This window comes from Nyctereutes procyonoides, unplaced genomic scaffold, assembly GCF_905146905.1.
Source record: "Nyctereutes procyonoides isolate TBG_1078 unplaced genomic scaffold, NYPRO_anot_genome, whole genome shotgun sequence".
Taxonomy (NCBI): Eukaryota; Metazoa; Chordata; class Mammalia; order Carnivora; family Canidae; genus Nyctereutes; species Nyctereutes procyonoides.
The window spans coordinates 15,358,297-15,378,665 of NW_026575144.1; the positions used below are offsets into that span (position 1 = coordinate 15,358,297).

General features: G+C 44.6%; 1 protein-coding gene across 1 annotated transcript in view; it reads right to left on the reverse strand.

Annotated features, from left to right (window-relative positions):
• Positions 1-20,369, reverse strand: part of NID1 (nidogen 1) — an 82,641-nt gene that overhangs the window by 15,303 nt on the left and 46,969 nt on the right. Inside the window, exons 10-13 of the mRNA XM_055308785.1 lie at positions 17,775-17,900; positions 12,051-12,200; positions 10,908-11,030; positions 941-1,168 (exon numbers count right to left, since the gene is read on the reverse strand). Of these exons, the coding sequence (XP_055164760.1) occupies positions 941-1,168; positions 10,908-11,030; positions 12,051-12,200; positions 17,775-17,900 (627 nt within the window). The remainder of the gene's footprint in view (positions 1-940; positions 1,169-10,907; positions 11,031-12,050; positions 12,201-17,774; positions 17,901-20,369) is intronic.

Sequence of the window (20,369 nt, forward strand, 5' to 3'; positions counted from 1 at the left end):
ATAACTTGGTTCACACCATATTGCTCTGGAACACCTTCCCAACTAGCCTCCCACGCCCACCTAAGCCTCTGGGTTTCTCGGGCTCCTCCTCTCTCACAGAGCTTCTCTCCTGCCCTACACCTGCTCACCTGGCCCCTGAGGTTCCCCAGGATCTGAAGCTCAGTTAATGCTGGCTGGATGAATTAATGACCACTTCCTACTCACTTAGCAGCCTTTTAGCAGCTTCAAGAAGCTATCTGGTAGAGGATCAATCCTTGATCATTAGCTCAATTGTGAATGGAGATTCAAGGACTGATTGTATTTGGTTTTGGTCACTTGTTGACAATTACCCATTTTCCACATTTGAGACAGAAGCAGGATTTTAGAGCTGGAAGCCACGCTACAGATTGCTTTGCTCCTCCTTTGGGTGGAGGCTGAGTAAACAGAGGCTGAGGCATCATGGGTCCCAAGCTGCATAGCCTGGCCAGCCCCCCACAGGCCCCCGCACCTCCCAGGGGAGGCCTTCGGTTGGTCTCTTCTATGCCTGATACATCCCATGCAGAAGTTGGAAGGCCAGGCCACCATGGCAGGGAGTGTACTCTGGGGGACCCACAGCCCCCACACCCTCTGCTACCACAGCAGTACAGCTGCAGCCAGCCCCGCTGGCATTTGTACAGAACAGGTACGCCCAGAAAAGGAAGAGAAGAGGTATGGGGGGTGGGGGGGACAGAATGATGGAGGGAGGGGGATGCATGATGAGAAAGACAGAAGAGGGGTGCAGAAGGCAGAGAGGGAGGTAGGGAATGTGGTCCAGGCCAGTGGAGCAGTACAGGATTTAGGGCAGACACAAAGTGCCACCTGTGTCCTGGGCAAGGCCCCCCGATGCTCATGGGCACTGCAACTCTGGTCCCTGAGGCCTTTCTCAGACCCAACCCCCAAGTTGTGCTGCCCTCCGACTTACAGGGGGGCGTCATCCCAGGCCTGGTCCTGGTGCCCTCCAGCTCCCGGCCGTCGCGATCCACACACCAGCAGTGGCCAGTGCTGCCGTGGCACTGGGTGGGCGTGTAGTGCCCGTGCTCGTCACACTCGGGAACAAACAGGCCTGGCATCACGGGCTGCTGTTGGTCCGTCAGCCCTGCTGCCCGGAGGATGTGTTCTCTCTCCAGCTGACATCGGGTTTTCTCCATTTCTACGACAGAGACAAGGACAAGGGAGGTGGTCAGCCGGGTCACCGGCCAGCGTCCATTGGCCATGGCTGCTGGAGACTGCGCTTGACTCTAACCCGTGAAAGCTGCTGGTTTATGGCTGGGTTTTATTTTGTTCATTTTCTAAACTTTAAAATGTCATATTATTGAATGAATTTAAAAGTCAAGAAGACTATATTTACATCTTTTCTTTCTGAAGCGGTTTTTTTTCAGTTTGTAAAAATTAAGACAAAACCAACAGAACATAAAATTAGTTATTTCAAAGTGAGCAATTCAGTGGTATTTAGTATAGTCTCAATGTTATGCAACCACCTCCTCTTTGAATTTGGATCCACTGCCTTCAGCTCCAAAGGAACCTTATACTTAGAAGCTGGTGCTCTCCACTTCCAGCCCCTGGCAGCTGGTGACCTGCATTATCTCCATGGATGGTCTATCCTGGACATTTCTAATAAATGTAACACATACGTGTCATGCATATGACATGTGACCCGGCTGCTCTCACTCAGCAGGTTTCTGGGGTTCATTCATGGTATAGGATCCATCAATGTATCATTCCTTTTTATGGCTGAATAGTATCCCCCTGGATGGCTATTCCACATTTTGTTTACCTATTAATCAGTTGATGGGCATCACCGAAATTTGTTTTAAGAAACACGGTTTCTCTGAAATTTGTCCTTTTTATCATCTCAAGCTTCTTGATTGTACACATGGAGTCGAGGTCAAAGATTTGGGAAACCAACACCCCAGGGCACATTTCCTAGCATTTGTGTTTCCTTTTTTTTTTTTTTTTTAAGATTTTATTTATTGATTCATGAGAAAGAAAGAGAGAGAGAGACAGAGACATAGACAGAGGGGGAAGTAGGCTCCCTGTAAGGAGTCTGATGGAGGACTTGATTCCAGGACCCCAGGATCATGACCTGAGCCAAAGGCAGATACTCAACCACTGAGTCACCCCCGGTGCCCCTTGTGTTTCCTTTTAATGATGAGCTGTGTTTGGCATGAAACATGGCCTCTAAACCATGCAACTCAGATCCCTAGGTAAGGAAATACTTCTCTATTGGTGGGGAATTGATGACAGGAAGGTGTGGCCTGGAATCAACGATTCCCCAGTACACAGAGCTGTAACTGGTTCTGCCCTGCTGGGGTGCAGCCACCACGAGGGCAAGACCAGCACCGCCCTCACCCCTGCAGTATCCACCACACAGAGCAATGCTCAGACACCAGCAAGGGACACTGATTGCTGAGAGCTACACTTTGGCCAAACCAAACCAGGACAACTGCTTCTATTTTTCCAGGCCTTTCTCTGCCCTATTCATTAGGTGACACACCCTCCCCCATGACCCTGCTTCCCTTCAAAAATCAGCTTAGGCATTTTAGTTCCTTCAGGAAGCCTTCCCAGGCCCTCCATGTCTGGGCCCCCTGTGCCTCCACAGCTCCCGGTGGGCCCTGGGCTCATCTGCCCTGGAGCTCTCATCACACAGATCCTAAGACTCTGCTCCTGGTTTGTCTCCCTGGGCAGATTTTACTGCATCTCCTTCACCTCCACTCAGGAAGCACCCGAAGAGCAGGAGTGGGGATGCTCATGGGAGTAGCTCAAGGAACTCACATCAGGAGAGAGGGGCCAAGCACAGTTACAATCTGGTGAGTGAGTGTCTTGACAGAAGGGCTCAGAATAGACAGAAACCCAGAAGACATCTTCTCCACAGGTCTCAGAGAGCAAAGGGGTACCAAAGGGCCATTTCTGATCTTCACTGTAAGAGTGTGGTTATGTAGAGACCTAGGGCCAGGCTCACTGGTTTTTCCTTTTAAGGGGCAGAGAGTAAATATTCAGTTTTGTGGCCTGTATGGTCTTTGTCACAACTACTCCACTCTGCCGTTGGGCCATGGAAGCCACCAAATTTAATACATAAACAAATGAGAGTTCCAATAAAACTTTATTCACAAAAACAGACAGTGGGCCAGATTTGACTTGGGGGACTGTAGTTATCAACCCCTGCTCTTGGGCATTACTAGTGATGTTAGGGAGAAATTTTATATGAATACATTAATTCACATATTACTATGTATTAACTAATATATTAACGTATTGGTAATAACATATATTGTAATGTAATATATAATATATTTCATAGAACTTTGTGTCTGAGAATAGTTTTTGATTCTCAGTTCCACCACTTTTGGTGTTATCTTCGGCATGTCAGCAATGCTGGACGAGTCCTACCCCTCAGCTGTAGAACAGCACTGGCAGGAGTAACTCATCTCATGTATTATTTTGAGGAGTATGTGAAATATGAGGAGACTGCACACAGAGGGAATTTTAAACTCTACAGTCAAATGTTCCTGTATGAGTGTATCTATCCAACATGGCCTTCATGGTGGCTTCAGGGTGGATGTTGCCAGTAAATGCTTAAAGTATCTTTTGTCTATGTTGCCAATTCTCACACTAGCCTGCTTCCAGTGGTTGCTCCCTTGATCAGAAGTAGTGAACATGCCAGGAAAGTGTGTCTGTTGTGTTAAACCTGGCAAGAGAGAAGTGTGTATGTCTTTCCTTTTGTCCTTAGGGCTAATATAAACAAACAAACAAATATTTTGATGTAGGAAGAGGTAAATAAGGATACAAAGAAGCCATCTGCTTGAGAATGAAGATGTTGGGTTTTGTTGGCTCTTATGTGTAGAACACGTTTACTTCCTCGGTATCTTGCACCTGCACAGGGTTTTAGAGTTCCTATAGAAACTGTATCCAGGGCAGCACCCGTGGCGCAGCGGTTTAGCGCCGCCTGCAGCCTGGGGTGTGATCCTGGAGACCCGGGATCGAGTCCCACGTGGGACTCCCTGCATGGAGCCTGCTTCTCCCTCTGTCTGTGTCTTTGCCTCTCCCTCTCTCTCTGTGTGTCTCTATGAATAAATAAACAAAATCTTAAAAAAAAAAAAAGGAAAGAAAGGATTAGGCATTCAGAAACCTGCAAGTAGGTTGACACCACATTCCAGGTACGTTTTTGTAGGTAATCGCTTTGCCTGAAGAAAAAAATGAAACTGGGCCTTAGCAAGGCCACGAGGTAGAGAATGTTCCTTGGTGTCTGTTCCTTGTAAGGGATGGAACAATAAAAAAGAAAGAAAAAAAAGAAAAAGAAACTGTATCCACTCACACGTTTTGTCTAATTCTCTTCTTGAATCCTACACAACTGGCAACTATAGTTTTTACACCAAATGAGAGACCCAAGGCTCATATTGGGGAAGGGGTTCCCAGGCCACAGCACTAGAAGTAGCTCAGTTCAAGCTAGAACCTGGCTCTTTGGATTCCTAGCCCAGTGCCTGCCTGTCCACACCCATGAGCCCAGGGCCCAGGATGGCTCAAGCATATTGGACAGGTTATGTCAACGTGATATATACTAGTGAGCTTAACACACTCGCTGAAATTATCTGTGGCCCACAGACTTATTTTCCTTCCGTCGACAGCAGTATATGGTGCTGTCTTTCCAACTAGGAAACAGGCCTGTTGCTCTGCACACTATCAACCACACCACACTTGTGAGAAGTAAGGGGTTGCTCCATTTTATGTGGCTAAGTTTTGTGTTGATGTGGTGTTTGGCCAACATATGAAATCTCAAGTGATCTAGAATTTATGGTGAACCTTTTAAGTGCTGGAGGAGAAAACTTACCAATTGTGACTCAGGAAATGGAATTTCCAGTGTGTTTATGGGAACCTGTGATGGTGCTGGGTTTTTAGGGATAGCTTCTCAGGCCCAGCCAGAAGGCAGTGGGAACAGCTCCAGGATCCCACTGAGGATCCCAGCCCTCCATGAAGAGTTCTCCACTGTGAGTGGGGTGGGGACGAGTAATAGAGACACATTTCCTGGCCCTATTTCTGGCTGATAAAATGACAAACCTGGGTAAGATTCCTTTTATTCATCTAGTTGGATCTGCCTAGGGTGAGGAAGCAGTCAAGACCTGATACTTATCCAGGGAAGAGCAGAAAGTCTGGGATGCCTTTCTCAAGGTTGGGGACAGAGTAAATGAGAGGAAAATGAAATAGATGGAGAAATAAGTAAAAAAGCACCTTTTAAATCTCTTCACTTGTGGGCACATTGGTGGCTCAGTGGTTGAGCATCTGCCTTTGGCCCAGGGTGTGATCTTGGGGTCCTGGGATCAAGTCCTGCATCAGGCTCCCTGCAGGGAGCCTGCTTCTCCCTCTGCCTATGTCTCTGCCTTTCTCTCTGTGTCTCTCACGAATAAATAAAATCTTTAAAAAAATAAATAAATCTCTTGACTTTCATTTCATTCCCTTGCCTGATTAAATTTCTTTTTCTGTGTTAATTCAAATGAATAAGTATTATAGCCAATGATACACTCAAAGGGGTAGAGGAACTCACTTGGGGAACCTTAACTAATTCAGCCCCTTCCTGCCCAGCCTGCCCCCATGCCTAGGGGCTCTTCTGTGTACCTAGATTTATCTATTATCTATTATAAAAAAGAATCTAAATCAACACCAGAGACTTTAAGAACACTTTTTTCCCCAAAGGGTCTTACTCAAATTTGAGAAAAATTGCTACAGGAAATTCTCTTATATAAAGAGTTCAAGGAACCTTTTTGTAAACCAATTATTCAGGCCTCATGTTCTTTGTTTATAAAACAAAGGAGATGAATTACAGAATTTCTAGAGTCCCTTCTAGGTCTCACAGGGAAATTCCAGTTTCTAACATTGTTTTGACATGGTTTGTTTGAGGCAAAGCACACCTAGAGACACATACAAGACTATAACAAATAAAAAGTGTACGTTGAACTGTTCCTCCGTTTTCTTCCCTCTAAGTTGTATTATTCTAAACGTTTTCATCTTTCCTTATAGCCCTGCTCTCTGAATTCCTGAATTATCTTTGTGTCTAAAGATGTGTGGTGTGTCTCTAGGTGCAACACACTGGTAAGTGTGACGGGTGCCAAGTGTGAAGAGATGTGATCAAACGTCAGTAGGCTTGGTATTTGCCCTTAAGGACCAGGCTTTACAGCTCTAGCCAGGACTTTGTATATGCCTCTTTGATCCGCTAATAATCCACTCTCCTACTTTCTAAAACTCTAGCCAATTACATTCCCCCAAACAAGGTTGGTGGCTGCGGTAGCCAGCCCCCAAGAGGGCCCCAATCTCCCGCCTCCTGGTATTCTCACGTTTAGGCAATTCCCTTTCACATTGTCAGAAGGTTGGCCTGTGACTAATAGTATCACCAGAAGTGACAGCTTGTCACTTCCCAGATGACATTGCAAAAGACCGTGGCTTCCATCTTGGGCGCTCACTCTCATCACTTCCTCTAGAGGGAGCCAGCTGCCACGTCCCTGTGAAGAGACCCAGGCTGGGAGGACCTAAAGTCCTCAGTCCAACAACCCGTGAGGAATGGAGGCCTGCCAGCAACCATGTGGATCCTCAGCCCCCGATGAACCTCAAAGACCATAGCCCCAACTAATGCCTTGACAACAACCTAATGAGAAACCCTGAACCAAGACCACCCACCTAAGCTGCTCCTGAATTCCTGGCACTCAGAGCTGTGCGATAATAAATATTTACGTTTTAAGCTGCTAACTTTGAGAATCCTTTACTATATTACAATAGATAACTACAATTGACCCTTGAACAACATAGGTCTGAACTGTGAATTTTTTTTAAAGACTTATTTATTTATTTGAGAGAGAGAAAGAGCATGCGTGTGTGCATGCACAAGCAGAGGGAGGGGCAGAGGGAGAGAGAGAATTTCAAGCAGACTCCAAGCTGAGCACGGAGCTGATGTGGGGACGGATCCAGGGACCCTGAGATCATGACCTGAGCTGAAACCAAGAGAAGGATGATTAACCAAGTGAGCTACTCCAAGAGTCCCTGAACTGTGGATATTTTACCAAACACTATGTAAATGTATTTTCTCTTCCTTATGATTTTTTTTCTTATGATTTTCTTAATAACATTTTCTTTCCTCTAGATCACTTTATTGTTAGAATACAGTATATAATACATACATAGCATACAGAATAGGTGTTAATCGACTGTTCATATTATCAGTAAAGCTGCCTATCAATAGTAGGCAATTAGTAGTTAAGTTTTTGGGCAGGTAAAAGTTAGACACAGATTTTCAACTGTGTGGGGGGCAGTCAGTGCCCCTAACCACCATGCTGTTCAAGAATCAGCTGTAATATGGTGGCCTTCAAATTTTTTGGCCAGGACCCAGAGGAATACATTTCACTGAGCAACTCAGTTCACACATACTATGTGCACACATCTCACCCATGTACGACGTGTCATTTCACGAAATGGCACTTTTTTCTACTATGTACCCTTTACATAATCTGATGTTTTCTCAATTATTTTCTATTCCATTGTATTGAAAAGAAAATGAGAATAGCAATCTACTGAACTGATTTCACAATCCACAGGCGGGTTGTGGGCAGAAGTGCAAGGGGAACATATCTGAATTTCTTGTCTTGCCTGTCATAAGCTGACATTGCAGTAGCCATGAATTTAACTGACTGATTCACCCTCAAAGCCAGTTTCATCTGACTTTTTAAACTACTCCCCACTGTATACAGTAGGTGCCAAATTAAATACTGACTGTCCAATTCCCTGCACTTCATTGTGTTTGGCAGTAGGAGTCCACGTGACACTACACATTATTTTTCTCTCTGCTAATATTTCATACATATTTTAGTCAGATAAAGTTAAGAAAAATATGATAAAAACCTCTCTGTTCATATTCTAGCAGAAAAAAAAATTACTAGAAATACAAAGGCAGTCCCTGCACTGGCCTCCCCTAACCCCAGTGCCTCTCTTCCACCATATAGGTAATCTTGAGGCCCAAGTTTTTGTTTTTCATTCCTATAGATGCATTTTGTAGCTTTCTTACATACATATATATTAGATAAACGGGATATAAAGATAAATTATATAAACGAGATCATACTGTATATGTGCTTTTTCCTGTTTAACATGTTTTTGAGATTTATCCATCAACTTTAGCTCACTCATTTTAACTGCTGTATATTATTTCATTGTATGAATTGCACTAAAATTCACTGGTTAATTCCTCCTGTTGATAATTATTTAGTTTGTTGTTGTTGTTGTTGTTACCAACAGTACTCAATGAACTTCACATGTATTTCTAGTGCACATTCTCTCTTGACGATATAACTAGATGTTGAATTTCTTAAGAGAACGAGAATGAATACATAAACAATCCTAGTAGATAGCTCTTTTTGGTTTTATTCTTGTCCCATCTTCATATCCCAGCCTGCAGGGCTGAATTTGTTTCTATTTAGTTAACAGAGCCTTAGGAGGCAAGGAGTGAGATTAAAAACAAAACAAAACAAAACAAAAATGAAACATCTGCTTCTTTCTGAACTGGCAATATGAAGCAAGCCCAAGGAAATAATGAATGCCAGTTATTTTCAGTAGCTGCTAGAATGTCTCAATTGAGATCATCATGACCTCTTCTCTATGCCACCTGTCTATCAGAATCTATGGGCATTGTGATGGTTTTTACCCATAACTTCAAGAACAAAAGGTTGGTCTCAGTTCATCTTGGCGGGGGGGTTGGCAAATGTTTCCTGTCAAAGGCCAGGTGGTAAATATTTCAGGCTTTGTATGCCTTATAGTCTCTGCCACAACTACTGAACTTAGTCTTTGTAAAATTAAAGAAGCTATCGGCTATGCATAAACTAACAAGCATGGCTGTATGCCAATAAAACTTTATTTACAGAAACAGGAGCTAGGCCAGATTTGACATGCAAGCAGTAGTTTGCCAATCCTTGTTCTAATCAGAAGAAAACAATGTAGACCAGAAACATGTAGTATTATATACCCAAAGTTTATCTATTATTTTTTTCCTTTTTGATGGGCATCATCCTAAAAATTGGTCACACCTAGCCCTGTTGAAAGCATGGAAAAATAAATACTTTTATATATACCACTGATAGGAATGGAAACTGGTGCGTTCATTTGTTTCTTCAACAACTATAAATCTGTAACAGCCATCATGGGCCACATACTCCACTGGATACTGGGGACATGGAAATAAAATGCATATGTACCCAACACTCACAGGCTAGTGTAGACAGACATTGAAATAGTTATTAATTGCTTTAAAATGTGGGGGTAAAATGGATATTGTGTGAAACATTATATAATTGTGTATATAGAGAACATATTTATAGCGGCACACATATATCTGGCCAGTAAGTCATTACAAATAAGTAACCACATGACTCCAGTCTGAGGCATCAGATGTATTCTTAATCTCTTGATGGAATATCATGAGGTTTAGGGGACCAAATCCAGGCTGAAGTCCATCTAACAGACCTGGTCTGAGTCTCACTGCTAGCACTTACTATTGGTGAGACCATCATTCTACCTTTATTTTTCTAAGCGTCAGCATCCTCTATCAATGGAGATTCTAATAGCATTCATTTTTAAAAGACATTTATGGGGGTGCCTAAGTGGCTTGGTTGGTTAAGTGTCTGATTCTTGATTTTGGCTCAGGTCATGATCTCGGGGTCATGAGATTGAGCCCTGCATTAGGTTCTGCACCGGGTGCAGAACAAGAGTCTGCTTGTGATTCTCTCTCTCCCTCTCCCTCTGCCCCTCCCCACCCCTATCCATTTGCATGCTCGTCTCTTGCTCGTCTTAAATGTGCAAAGATGTTTATGAACATTACATGAAATAGTACAGGGGAAGCACCTAGCACATAGTAGGTTCTACACAAATGGCAGCCAATTACACTTTTTCATTCAACAGCATTTGCTGAGTGCCTCCTAAGTTCCTGGATTGATCCCAGATATGAACCTAGGACTGTCACTATCCTTATAGTCTAATGAGATGCCACACAAGCGTTCGGTCAGCAGGTAACTTCAGAAACTGCACAGTCCAGGTATGATAGGTAATATGGACAATTCTATAGAGTCCTCAGCCTGCATCTCCCCCCAGGGGTGACCCTTCATCCCTGCTCCTCACCCTTGCCACAAGCTCTATTCCCCATGACTCTGAGAGACTGGGAGGGGTTAATCTTATGCGTGATTTTGACTGGGCCACAGGGTGAGTATATGCCAGATATTTGGCCAAACATTCAGGTGTTTCTGTGAGCATGTTTTGGATGAGATTAACCTTCAGCTTCATAGACTGGGTGAAGGAGATTGGCCTTAACCAATCAGTGGAAGGCTAGAATAGAATGAAGAGGTTGGCCCTTCCCTGAGTAAGAGAGAATCCCTCCTTCCCAATGACCTCTGACCTGGGATACCAGCTTTTCTGTACTTTTGGACTCAGATGGAAACATTGGCTCTCTAGTTTGGGTGTCTAGTTTGCTAACTGCAGATCTTGCTACTTCCAAGTCTTTATAATTGCAAAAACCAAGTCCTTATAATATATCTCTTTATAAACAAACACAGACACACACACAGCTGCATGCACACACTCATCCTATTAGCTCTCTTTCTCTGGAGAACCCTGACTACTGTAGAACAGTTCTTACCCTGAACTGCTTGCTCCCAGTTCCAAGGATAACCAAACTCTAGGTTGCCAGGACAGTTATGGGCTGTGTGGCACCCCCTGGAGTTGAGCAGTGCACAACCTGCATGATTGTACACTGCAGCTGTGCTCTGATCTCCCACCGTAACAACTCTACCTCCTCTCGCAAGGCCATGTACTCAATACTCAGGAATATGGCAATGGCCTACCAGCTCCAAATGTCTCCGACACCTTACCTCCAGGCACACAATGGAAGCCGTCTCCGTGATAACCAGGTTTGCACTGGCATGTGAAGGAGCCTGGAGTGTTGTAGCAGAAGGCATCAGGGTGACATTGACTTGGCTGGCATTCATCCACGTCTGTAAAACAGCCATGAAGCCCAGGGACAATGAAATATCTTCTGGAATTCATAGTTTACACAATCATTTAAACCACTTGCTCAACTCTGGGGGACTCTGTTTCTGCTCCAGGAACAGTGATTTTAAAATTTACTAAACATTACTCATCAAAACGCCAACTCCCCAATTTCTATCTAGCGTATTTTTAAATGTGTTTCATTTGAATGATAATGTTTTTATGGAAAATCAAGCAAGCCAAAGGAAAAAAAGAGAAGACTGTTTTGCATTATTAAAGGAGCCTGCTTATCACAAAGGAGAGCTACAAAAATGTCTAAGAGGTTGGAGGCATTATTAACCCCTGACAGAAAAACCTCAGAGACAAGACAAGAAAACTCACATGTTCAACGAAAAGTAGCTCAGGAATTATCATCTTAGAAAAGCCTGGCCTTTGCAGGAATACCATATTCTGTAATGTTAAGTAATTTTGCATATCAAGGGGTCAGGGTATTTTTTACAGTGATCTTATCTACATCATCTTTAAGAACATCTTGTCAGTCAACAATGAACTGACCTCAGGTCTAAAAGAATTCTGCATCATCAGTTATTCTCTGACTCTGTAGTCATCTATTCAAGAAGGGGACTTGGCTTATTTTGAAGCAGAACGTGAGAGGCGGCCAGGTGGATGACGATATGTACTTTAGTAAACAAAAAGCTGGACCTCATGCCCCATGTATACAAGGATTGTTTGCCTTTTCATGGAAGAAAACTCCTCAGTTCCTAGCAGACAGCAAGGGTCTCATTGTTGCCTAAGTGAGCTAGTCACATAGAACAAAATAGTAGAGGAGGAGGGCTAAGTGTCTTCCCCAGGAGAAACAGCCCTGAAGGAAAATGGAGGGTTCACACTATGACAGAGAGACAAAACGCAGCCCATTTACCCAACAGAGTTGAAAGAATAATTCTCTTAATTTCTGGGTTAGTAGGAATAGGCAAATGAGATTTTTTTCAGGTTACACAGGGCGAAAAATCAGAGCAACCACGCACCTTGGCAGGCTCGGCCATCCCCAGAGAAGCCTGGTAAACAGGAACAAGTGTAGGAAGACCCTCCCATGTAGATACACTGGGCCCGCTGGGGTATGTCACAGTCATGTAGGCCAGTTTCGCAATAGTTGATGGGGCGTTGGTCCACAGTAGCTTCAAACAAAAGGTTGACACACGGTGTTTGAAGAGAGGCTGCCAAGTGGTCCCAGTGCCCTTCTAAGTTCCCTCTGCATCACTGGTTTAGTCCACTGAGAATGCACCTAGATCTCGGACCTCCAGACTGCTTGCCAGGCTTCCTCCTCTGCTTCCCACTGTGTTGATATCCCTGGATTTCCTGTTTTCTCCCATCTGCCTCTGAATAGTCTGCACAGATGGACACCATGGCTGGTCGTTCCACCTGGTGCCCAACCCCTGGGGCTCTATCTCAGGCCATTCTCCATACCAGCTCTCCCAAACCCAATTTTCCTTTCACCTAGATGTGGAGATGGGCCATCTACAAGTGTATGTACACACTTCCTGTGGTGACTCTGCTGGAGCATTTGGAGCTAAGGATCTGAGACTTCCACATGGTGTTTGTACCCTTGGCCCACCAGGCAGGTAGACCATGGACCACAAATGCTGAAGTCAAAGTCACCCATTTCCCATGAAGGAAGGAGAAATAAATTTTTCCAGGTGTCGTGGAAAGACTGTGGGTTTTGGGGGTAGGCACCCCTGGGTTTCTACTAGGTACACGTGGGTCTGCCACGTGACTTTGGATATGTTATATAATTTCTCAGAGCCTCACATTCTTCCTCTGTGGGAATTACTTCCTGCATGCCAAGCATAGGGAGGCTCAGTAGATGGAATTACCATTCCCTACAGCGTCTTAATGATAGAACTCAGAGAATGAGGGCTCAGGAAGTAGGTGAGTGACCTAGGGGATGGCCAATAATACCAAGATGGTATTATTTTTTTTTTTTGAGGGGGAAAAAAGCCTTTATTGATAAATAGTTTACAATGAAATAAATAGAGTGACAGTTTGTTGGAGAATAAAAACTCAGGCAGAACCTCAGTGTCTCCACCCAAGCTCTAGCTCTCAGTCTCTGCCTTCCTACTGGCCAGTTTGGATGAGGAGGACTTGGTGGGCATGCCAGCCTTCCTAGGGCCCCTGAGGGCCTCTGTCTTCCTGGCCAGGTGTTCAGGCAGCGTCTTAGACCTGCCACCATTCGGAGGAGCAGCAGCCTTGGCTTTAGGTCCCTCCTTGGCCGCATGGGCAACGACTTCTTTAGGGACACGGTTTTCCTTCTTGGCTGGAGAAGCAGCACCATTCGTGCCCTTGGGGATGGTGGATTTTGAATTCTGACTCCCAGCTTTTGTTTTCCTGTGGGTCTCACCACCTTGGCTATTCCTCCTGCCTTTGACCTTTGACTTCCCACTGGGCCCCGTGGCCCTGGGAAGGGCCTGCGCGGCCTTGTCTGGCTGAGGCCTCAAGGGGTATTTTCAATGGCTGGTACAGGTTCTCTGGGCTTCCCAAGGCACTACTTAGCTTCTGGTTTTAAAGCTCTAAGACCCAGGACAGAATCCTCTCCCTCAAAACATCAGGACAAAACCTCTTCTTCCCTCCAATGAGTCCCTCAGTGTCTGGATTATCCCAGAGAAGGATGTCCTCTCTTCTTTGTCCTCTCCACTGAGTCTTCCCAAGATTGATTCCAGTCTTTCTTGTCCTTGAGAGAGAGAGAGCTCTAAGCACTGTCAGGGGGCATGTCAGGGAGAGGATACTCTTCAAAGGTCTATGGGAAATAAGAGGAAAGCACTGAAGGCTGGACATCCAGCCTGTGCACTTGGTACCTTAGACTCCTGAACTCAGAACTATTAACTGACTCCCTGGAACAGGTACCAGCAAATCACCTCTCATGGGCCATAGGGTCACTGGATTTTAAATTACTACAAGTGATCCAAATTCCTGTCTGGAAAACAGTCACTCAGATGATACCTAACAAGTCCAAGAACACACTCTGCTTTCTAGGAACCCCCAAGTGTAGGGAAGTACATGCAGACAAAACAACCAAGAAACGAGTTTCACTCTGCTTTTTTTTCTCTATCTCTTTCAACACATATATATCTCACTGATAGCTTGTCAGTGGTCATTTTATAAGTGATGTTTGCTCATGGATCAGTTTGCTCCACTCTTATTAGCAGAGGAGCGCATCAATACAAGGTAAGCGGGCATAGGCTTCAACGTTCCCTCCCAGCAGTCATCGTCACACCTGTGTTTCTAAAATCCTCGAATCACTTCTAGAAAAAAGCAATTTATAACTGAATTTTTAAAATACATTTTTCTTTACATAAGACCACTTTTACACACCAAAGCAGTTTGCTTCTTAAAGAAGTTTTTAAAAGTCAGCTTTATAATCCCAAACGGTTTAGTTCCACCTTTTAAATTTTTATTTTATTTTATTTTAGATTCTATTTACTTACTCATGAGAGAAACACAAAGAGAGGCAGAGACATAGGCAGAGAGAGAAGCAGGCTGTGGGGAGCCCGATGTGGGACTCGATCCCAGGACCCTGGGACCATGACCTGAGCCAAAGTCAGATGCTCAACCACTGAGCCACCCAGGCATCCCTACTTTTCTATTTTTAAAATAAATGATGCATTTTTAAAGTGAGGTTTCACATCAGTTAAAAGGGAAAAGCGTCAGGACGCCTGGGTGGCTAAGCGGTTGAGCGTCTACCTTCAGCTCAGGTCATGATCCCGGGGTCCGGGATTAGTCCCGCATCTGGCTTCCTGCATGGAGCCTGCTTTTCCTCCTTCTGCCTATGTTTCTGTCTCTCTCTGTGTCTCTCATGAATAAATAAAATCTTAAAAAAAAAAAAAAAAAGGAAAAGTGTCTTCTACAGTTCTCCACAGCCAGCACACAATCCACAGCCATGGCAGTGGTCCTTAGTTCTCAGGACCATCAAGGAGGACAGTGGCTGGCCCATCCCTGCAGCAGAGAAGCAGCTGCCCCAACAACCTAAGCCACCAGAAGGGCCCCCAGGATGCCTGGCTGTGCTTTCCTCAAAGGCTCCCAACCCCACAGAATTGGCAATTTCTCTACAACTCTGATCCCTCCTGTTCAACTAACAGGAAGCTACATGGGGGGGGGGGGGGGGGCTTTTGGAAAGGTGAGAAAACTAGGCCCAAATGAGTATTAAAAATTAACAAGAGGGGCACCTGGGTGCCTAACAATATCACAGGCAAGGAAGGGAGAACATTGGGTGAAGCAAGGCTAAACCTAAGGCCCTCTTCCTGCCCTGAAGGATGGGCAGGTTCACAGTATTGTGCACTGCGCAAAGACACCCACGTGAGCATTCAATGGAACCTCAAATTGTCCCACCTTCTACACACAAAGCCACATATCCTAGGGCTGTGGCCTCAGAGGGTGTATCTATGTCTTCACATAAAGGTGATTTATAGGCTGTTTCCTTTGTGTGAATATTCTTTGCACATTCTAGTTAACTGTAAAAGTTGGCCTGTAGTGGAAAAGAGAAAGGTCATGGGTTTACAAAAAATGCCGAACGTGGAGTTCCATGAGGCAGCTCCTCCCAGGAGGGATCCTCAGGAAAAGATAATCACTTCTGGCCAGCCCACATCCACTGCATGAGCCCCAGCCCTTCACAGCTGGCAAGGTACAGGGGCTGTCTCCCGAACTGTCCAAATTCTCTTCTCTCCCTTTCCTGCTGTGACCTGGAGAAAATCTTTCCAACTCAGGCTTCCAACACTGGATACAGTTTTAATGAGGAATTTCAGCAGAGGTGAAGCTGCCCGTTTGATTATTCAGTGACAAGCCAGAGTGATTTGTTTGAATACATTTAAGCAGACTTGGCTTTACCCCGTGAGCCACCTCTTCACACAGTGAGTCTCATAGGAGCTGAATAATAGGGGTGAAGAGCCAAGCAGGATGGAATTGTGTGGGGCATACAACAGGGGGATAATCAGGAAACCTCACGATGCCAAGCCCCGGGGACACACAATGATCTTCACATTTGTTTCTAAGCAGTAGGATCCACTGTTCAAACAAAATGTCATTCAGAATTTGATGTATGGAATGCCTGGGTGGCTCAGTGGTTGAGTGTTTGCTTTTGGCTCAGGTCATGATCCCAGGGTTCTGGGATCAAGTCCTTCATCGGGCTCCCCACAGGGGAGCTACGCTTCTCCCTCTGCCTATGTCTCTGCCTCTCTGTGTCTCTCATAAATAAATGGATGAAATCTTTAAAAAAAATTTTTTTTTTGATGTATAGAGAAATGAAAGGCTGGAGGTCGGGGCAGAAGACAAATCTGCTCAGGCTTCCATGGATCCTCACTGGCAGCTCCTGAGGCATCACGAAAGGCTCCAGGGGACACGATGAACTCATGATCCAGTCCAAGGAACTGATGTCCAGACACGTGAAGTGTCTTCCTCAAAATCCAATGCCTCGGAGTAGACATTTGCACCCCACCTGCCCTACAGGGAGTGTGCACGTTGGAAGTGGTTGGACACAGAAACCCAGGACGTCATGCCTCACAGCCATCTACCCCAGGACTGCACCCTCCACCCCTTGAGTCTGACTCCAAATGTAATATAAATGGTGCTGTGAACAAATAAATAAAATCTTTTAAAAAAGTAATTAAATAAATGGTTGCTGTCATGAAAAATAAACGTTCAAATCTCCTTTATTTCAAAAAGCAGGGAAGGAAGTCACACCAAATACCCAGAAATGGTTGTTCTCTATTGAAAAAGAAAAAGAAGAAACCTTAGCAGAGCTGACATCTGCACTCTGTACAAAGGGGACTGGCTTCTCTAAATCCACAGATGTTTGGGTCCTATTCAAACTATGAGAACTGCCTGTTCCCTTCCGCCCTCAAGACATCACCTCGCCCTGGGACCTCGGCAGCCTCATCTGAGCTTCAAGACAGAGCCAACAGAAAGCACACTAGGCTTTAGTAACAGTAAGGAAGAGGCAAGGAGGTGGCTCACTGATGCCACAAAAGAAGACTCTGTTCTAAATTAGTTAGAAATGTGGAGTTCAGATGGCCCATTCAGCATGCTGCCCTCCAGACCCAGAGATCTCCAAGAAGCTTTGAACTTAAAATTCTTGGAACCAACAGGTCAAAGTGGTGGCAGTAGGAAAAAAGTGGAAAAATCAAAACAATCTGGCTCTTTGTGGTTGGCCTATCACCACCACCAGCCTAAAGCATTATTAGCCCAACAAATAGCTTCGACTCATTTACTCGGACAAGGCTAAGAAAGTTATGCTACCACATGTGGCTTATAACATCGAAATCCACACAGAATGGCCCTGAGTGAAATTTTAGAGGTAAATCAGGACAAATTCCATGTAAGGCAGTAATGACCCAAGCATCTATTAGATGCTTCCTGCACGTGAATCTCGAGACCACTAATTAGAAGGAGAAAAAAGTCTAATGGTCTTAATAGCTTTTAAAAATACAATGAAAAGAATTAAAAGGCATTTTATAAGAAGGGATGTAATGCCAAAGCTTACAAGACGTGAGGTGACACAATGGCTAGTTCAGACAATAATGTTGCTTGTCACTTAGGTGATTCTCCAGGTGGGTGGAGGGAATTCATCTTTGGAAACCACTTCCCAAACAACAGATGCTGGCACCTGCCGTCTCATCCAGGATGATTACCTGGGGCAACACATTCACACAGGTGCTAACACACACTGCAAGAAGTATTTCTGAAAAGTTACCCACAGAACTTACCCACACATGTTCCCTCCTCTGAAAACTGATAGCCCTCCACACACTCGCAACGGAAGGTTCCGGGATGATTGTTGCAGATCGCATGGCTGCCACAAACCGAGGGCTGTTCTGAACATTCATCAATATCTGCAACGAATTTTTTTAAAATGTAGACTTAAAAAAAAAAACTTCTTCAAATATCCATTCTAAAAAAAAAAAAAAAAACTTTTCTATATTCTACAAGTAACGTTAATCGGATTTTTCTATTTATTTATTTATTTGTTTGTTTGTTTGTTTATTTATAATTTAGGGGATGGGAGGGGCAAAGGGAGAAAGAATCTCAAGCAGACTCTGCGCTTAGCTCGGAGCAGGCATATGGCTCCATCTCACGACCCTGAGGCCATGACCTGAGCTGAAACCAAGAGTCAGATGCTTAACTGACTGGGCCACCCAGGTACCCAAATAAGATTTTTTTTCTATGCATAACTTTGGGGGGTGACCTCAAGGCCTTCCTCCTATAGAAATGTACACTTCCCCTGCCTCTCCTAAGCTAGGTGCCAAGCCTGGGGTACACTAACATCAGAGTGCCAAATACACATTAAGAAGATGTGTAGACAAGTGTCCACTGTGAATATGGCTCCTAAAACTACAGAGCATAATTAAACATGCTACCCCAAGATATTTCCTTTCTCCCATTATAGTTACAAAGCCAAGTTGAACAATTTAAAGCCAAGTCGTGAATTTTGAATGCTATCTAGAGCATAACGCACTAAAAGAAAGACCATTAACTCATAAGGTTGTAAATGAACTAGGAGGGTGATGCCCTCTCATAGGACAACACCAAAGCCATCACATGGGATAATACGAGACCAAAGAAAACATATGCTGTGGAGTGGGAGATAGCTAGGCTCAAATCCTGCCTCCTTTAGTTACCAGCCTGTGTGTGGTCTTGGGCAAGTTACTAATTACTCAGCCTCGTTTGTAGAGTTTCCCAATTTGTAAATTAAGCACAATACTACTGATCTTGAGGTGTTCTAAGGATTACAGAGATTGGATATAAGCAGAGGAGCACCTGGTATGCTCTGGAGACATGGCTATTATTATAATTTTTAGGCATTCATCCTATACAACCAGTCATGGGGACAGATTTGGCTGATTCTAGGGACATGGCCCTCAGATGGCCCCTAGATATAAAGATGCAATCTAGTAGCTAACACCACAGCAAGCCCGATTGGCCCAGACAAGAAACTGAGCTAACTTGTCATTACTCTGATTACCTGTCCACAGATGGACTAAAATAAACACAATCACACCAGGTCTTTCACATGCCAACCTAATTCTCAGAGTGTATACCGTTACCTCTGGCATTTCTGGAACCCTGAGGCACGGGGACGTCATTTTATGATGGCTGAGATCAAATCCTCTCCTCTTCTCACCCTCCTCCAATGCCTTCATGTGAATCTTTCACACTTGGAAGACAAAGCCTCACTCATCCACCTCTGATGGTCAGCCAGCCCAGCCCACCTCTTCACTGGTGAGACAAACCCCCTACTGGCCTAGCGGACCACACTGTGTGAGATAAGCATTTTTGCCACATTGGCCCCATGGCTTGATCTATACTCATGCCAAAACCCAAACCAAATGATACTCAGCTTTTTCAAAATATGCTGCAGTGCCTGTGCCTGTGAATTAATTAAGATACAAGATCTCACCCAAGAGGACTGCTCCAGACAACCTGGAAGGTTGCAGAACAAAGCCCCTTCCCAAGCAGCCTCTTCTATGAGCTGGAGCTGGGGTGGGGGTATGGGGATATTCAGCAAGTGTGAACCCCATAGCCCCATCCACCAGCTGTAGCCCCAGCAACGCAGGAGAAAAAAAAAAAACATTCCAGCTATCACGGTCTCACTGCGCCATAATTCTCAGAAGACACTCCCCACACAGATGTCTGGATGCCCTGTACAGAATGCAGGACTCCAGAGCTTAGATTCAACTGCCAAAGCCCAAGAGTGCAGAGCAACAGTTTTCAATCAAAGGAAAGAGAAAAATCACCCGGGGAAGTCTTCCAAGGTCCATTCTCTGCCTGGATGTTTGTGGTCAGGGAATCTGTGTAGTTCAAAGAAGCTACTTCAGTGATCAATCCCTCACACCCTACCTACTGCTGGCCAATAGGATCCGGGGGCCCTGGGATAAGGGAGGGATGGCCCCCAGCACATGAAGGTGTAGATATATATACACGTATGTATATGTATATATATATGTATCTCCAAGCAGGGTGGAGCAAGACTCTAGCAGTTTCCCTGCTAATAGCCCACAGTCGTTATGTGTAGAAATTCTCCCTAATATCTAATTTAAATCCTCCCTTCTGTAAACTGAGGCTAGGACTTTAATCCTTCCTTTACTGGAAAGAGTGAATTGGCGATAGCCGCCCCTCACAAAATTTCACAAAATCTGCTTCAAGTTTATTGTTCTCTTCTCTGGGAAGAGATTTCCTTGCACAGAGATCATCCTCTAACCCAACAGGAAAGTCCTGGATTATTCTTGTAATTACTGCTTTCTTCTTTATTTTTTTTTTCAGAGTGGCTACTTTTAGATTTTCAACAAATCTAAATTTGTCTC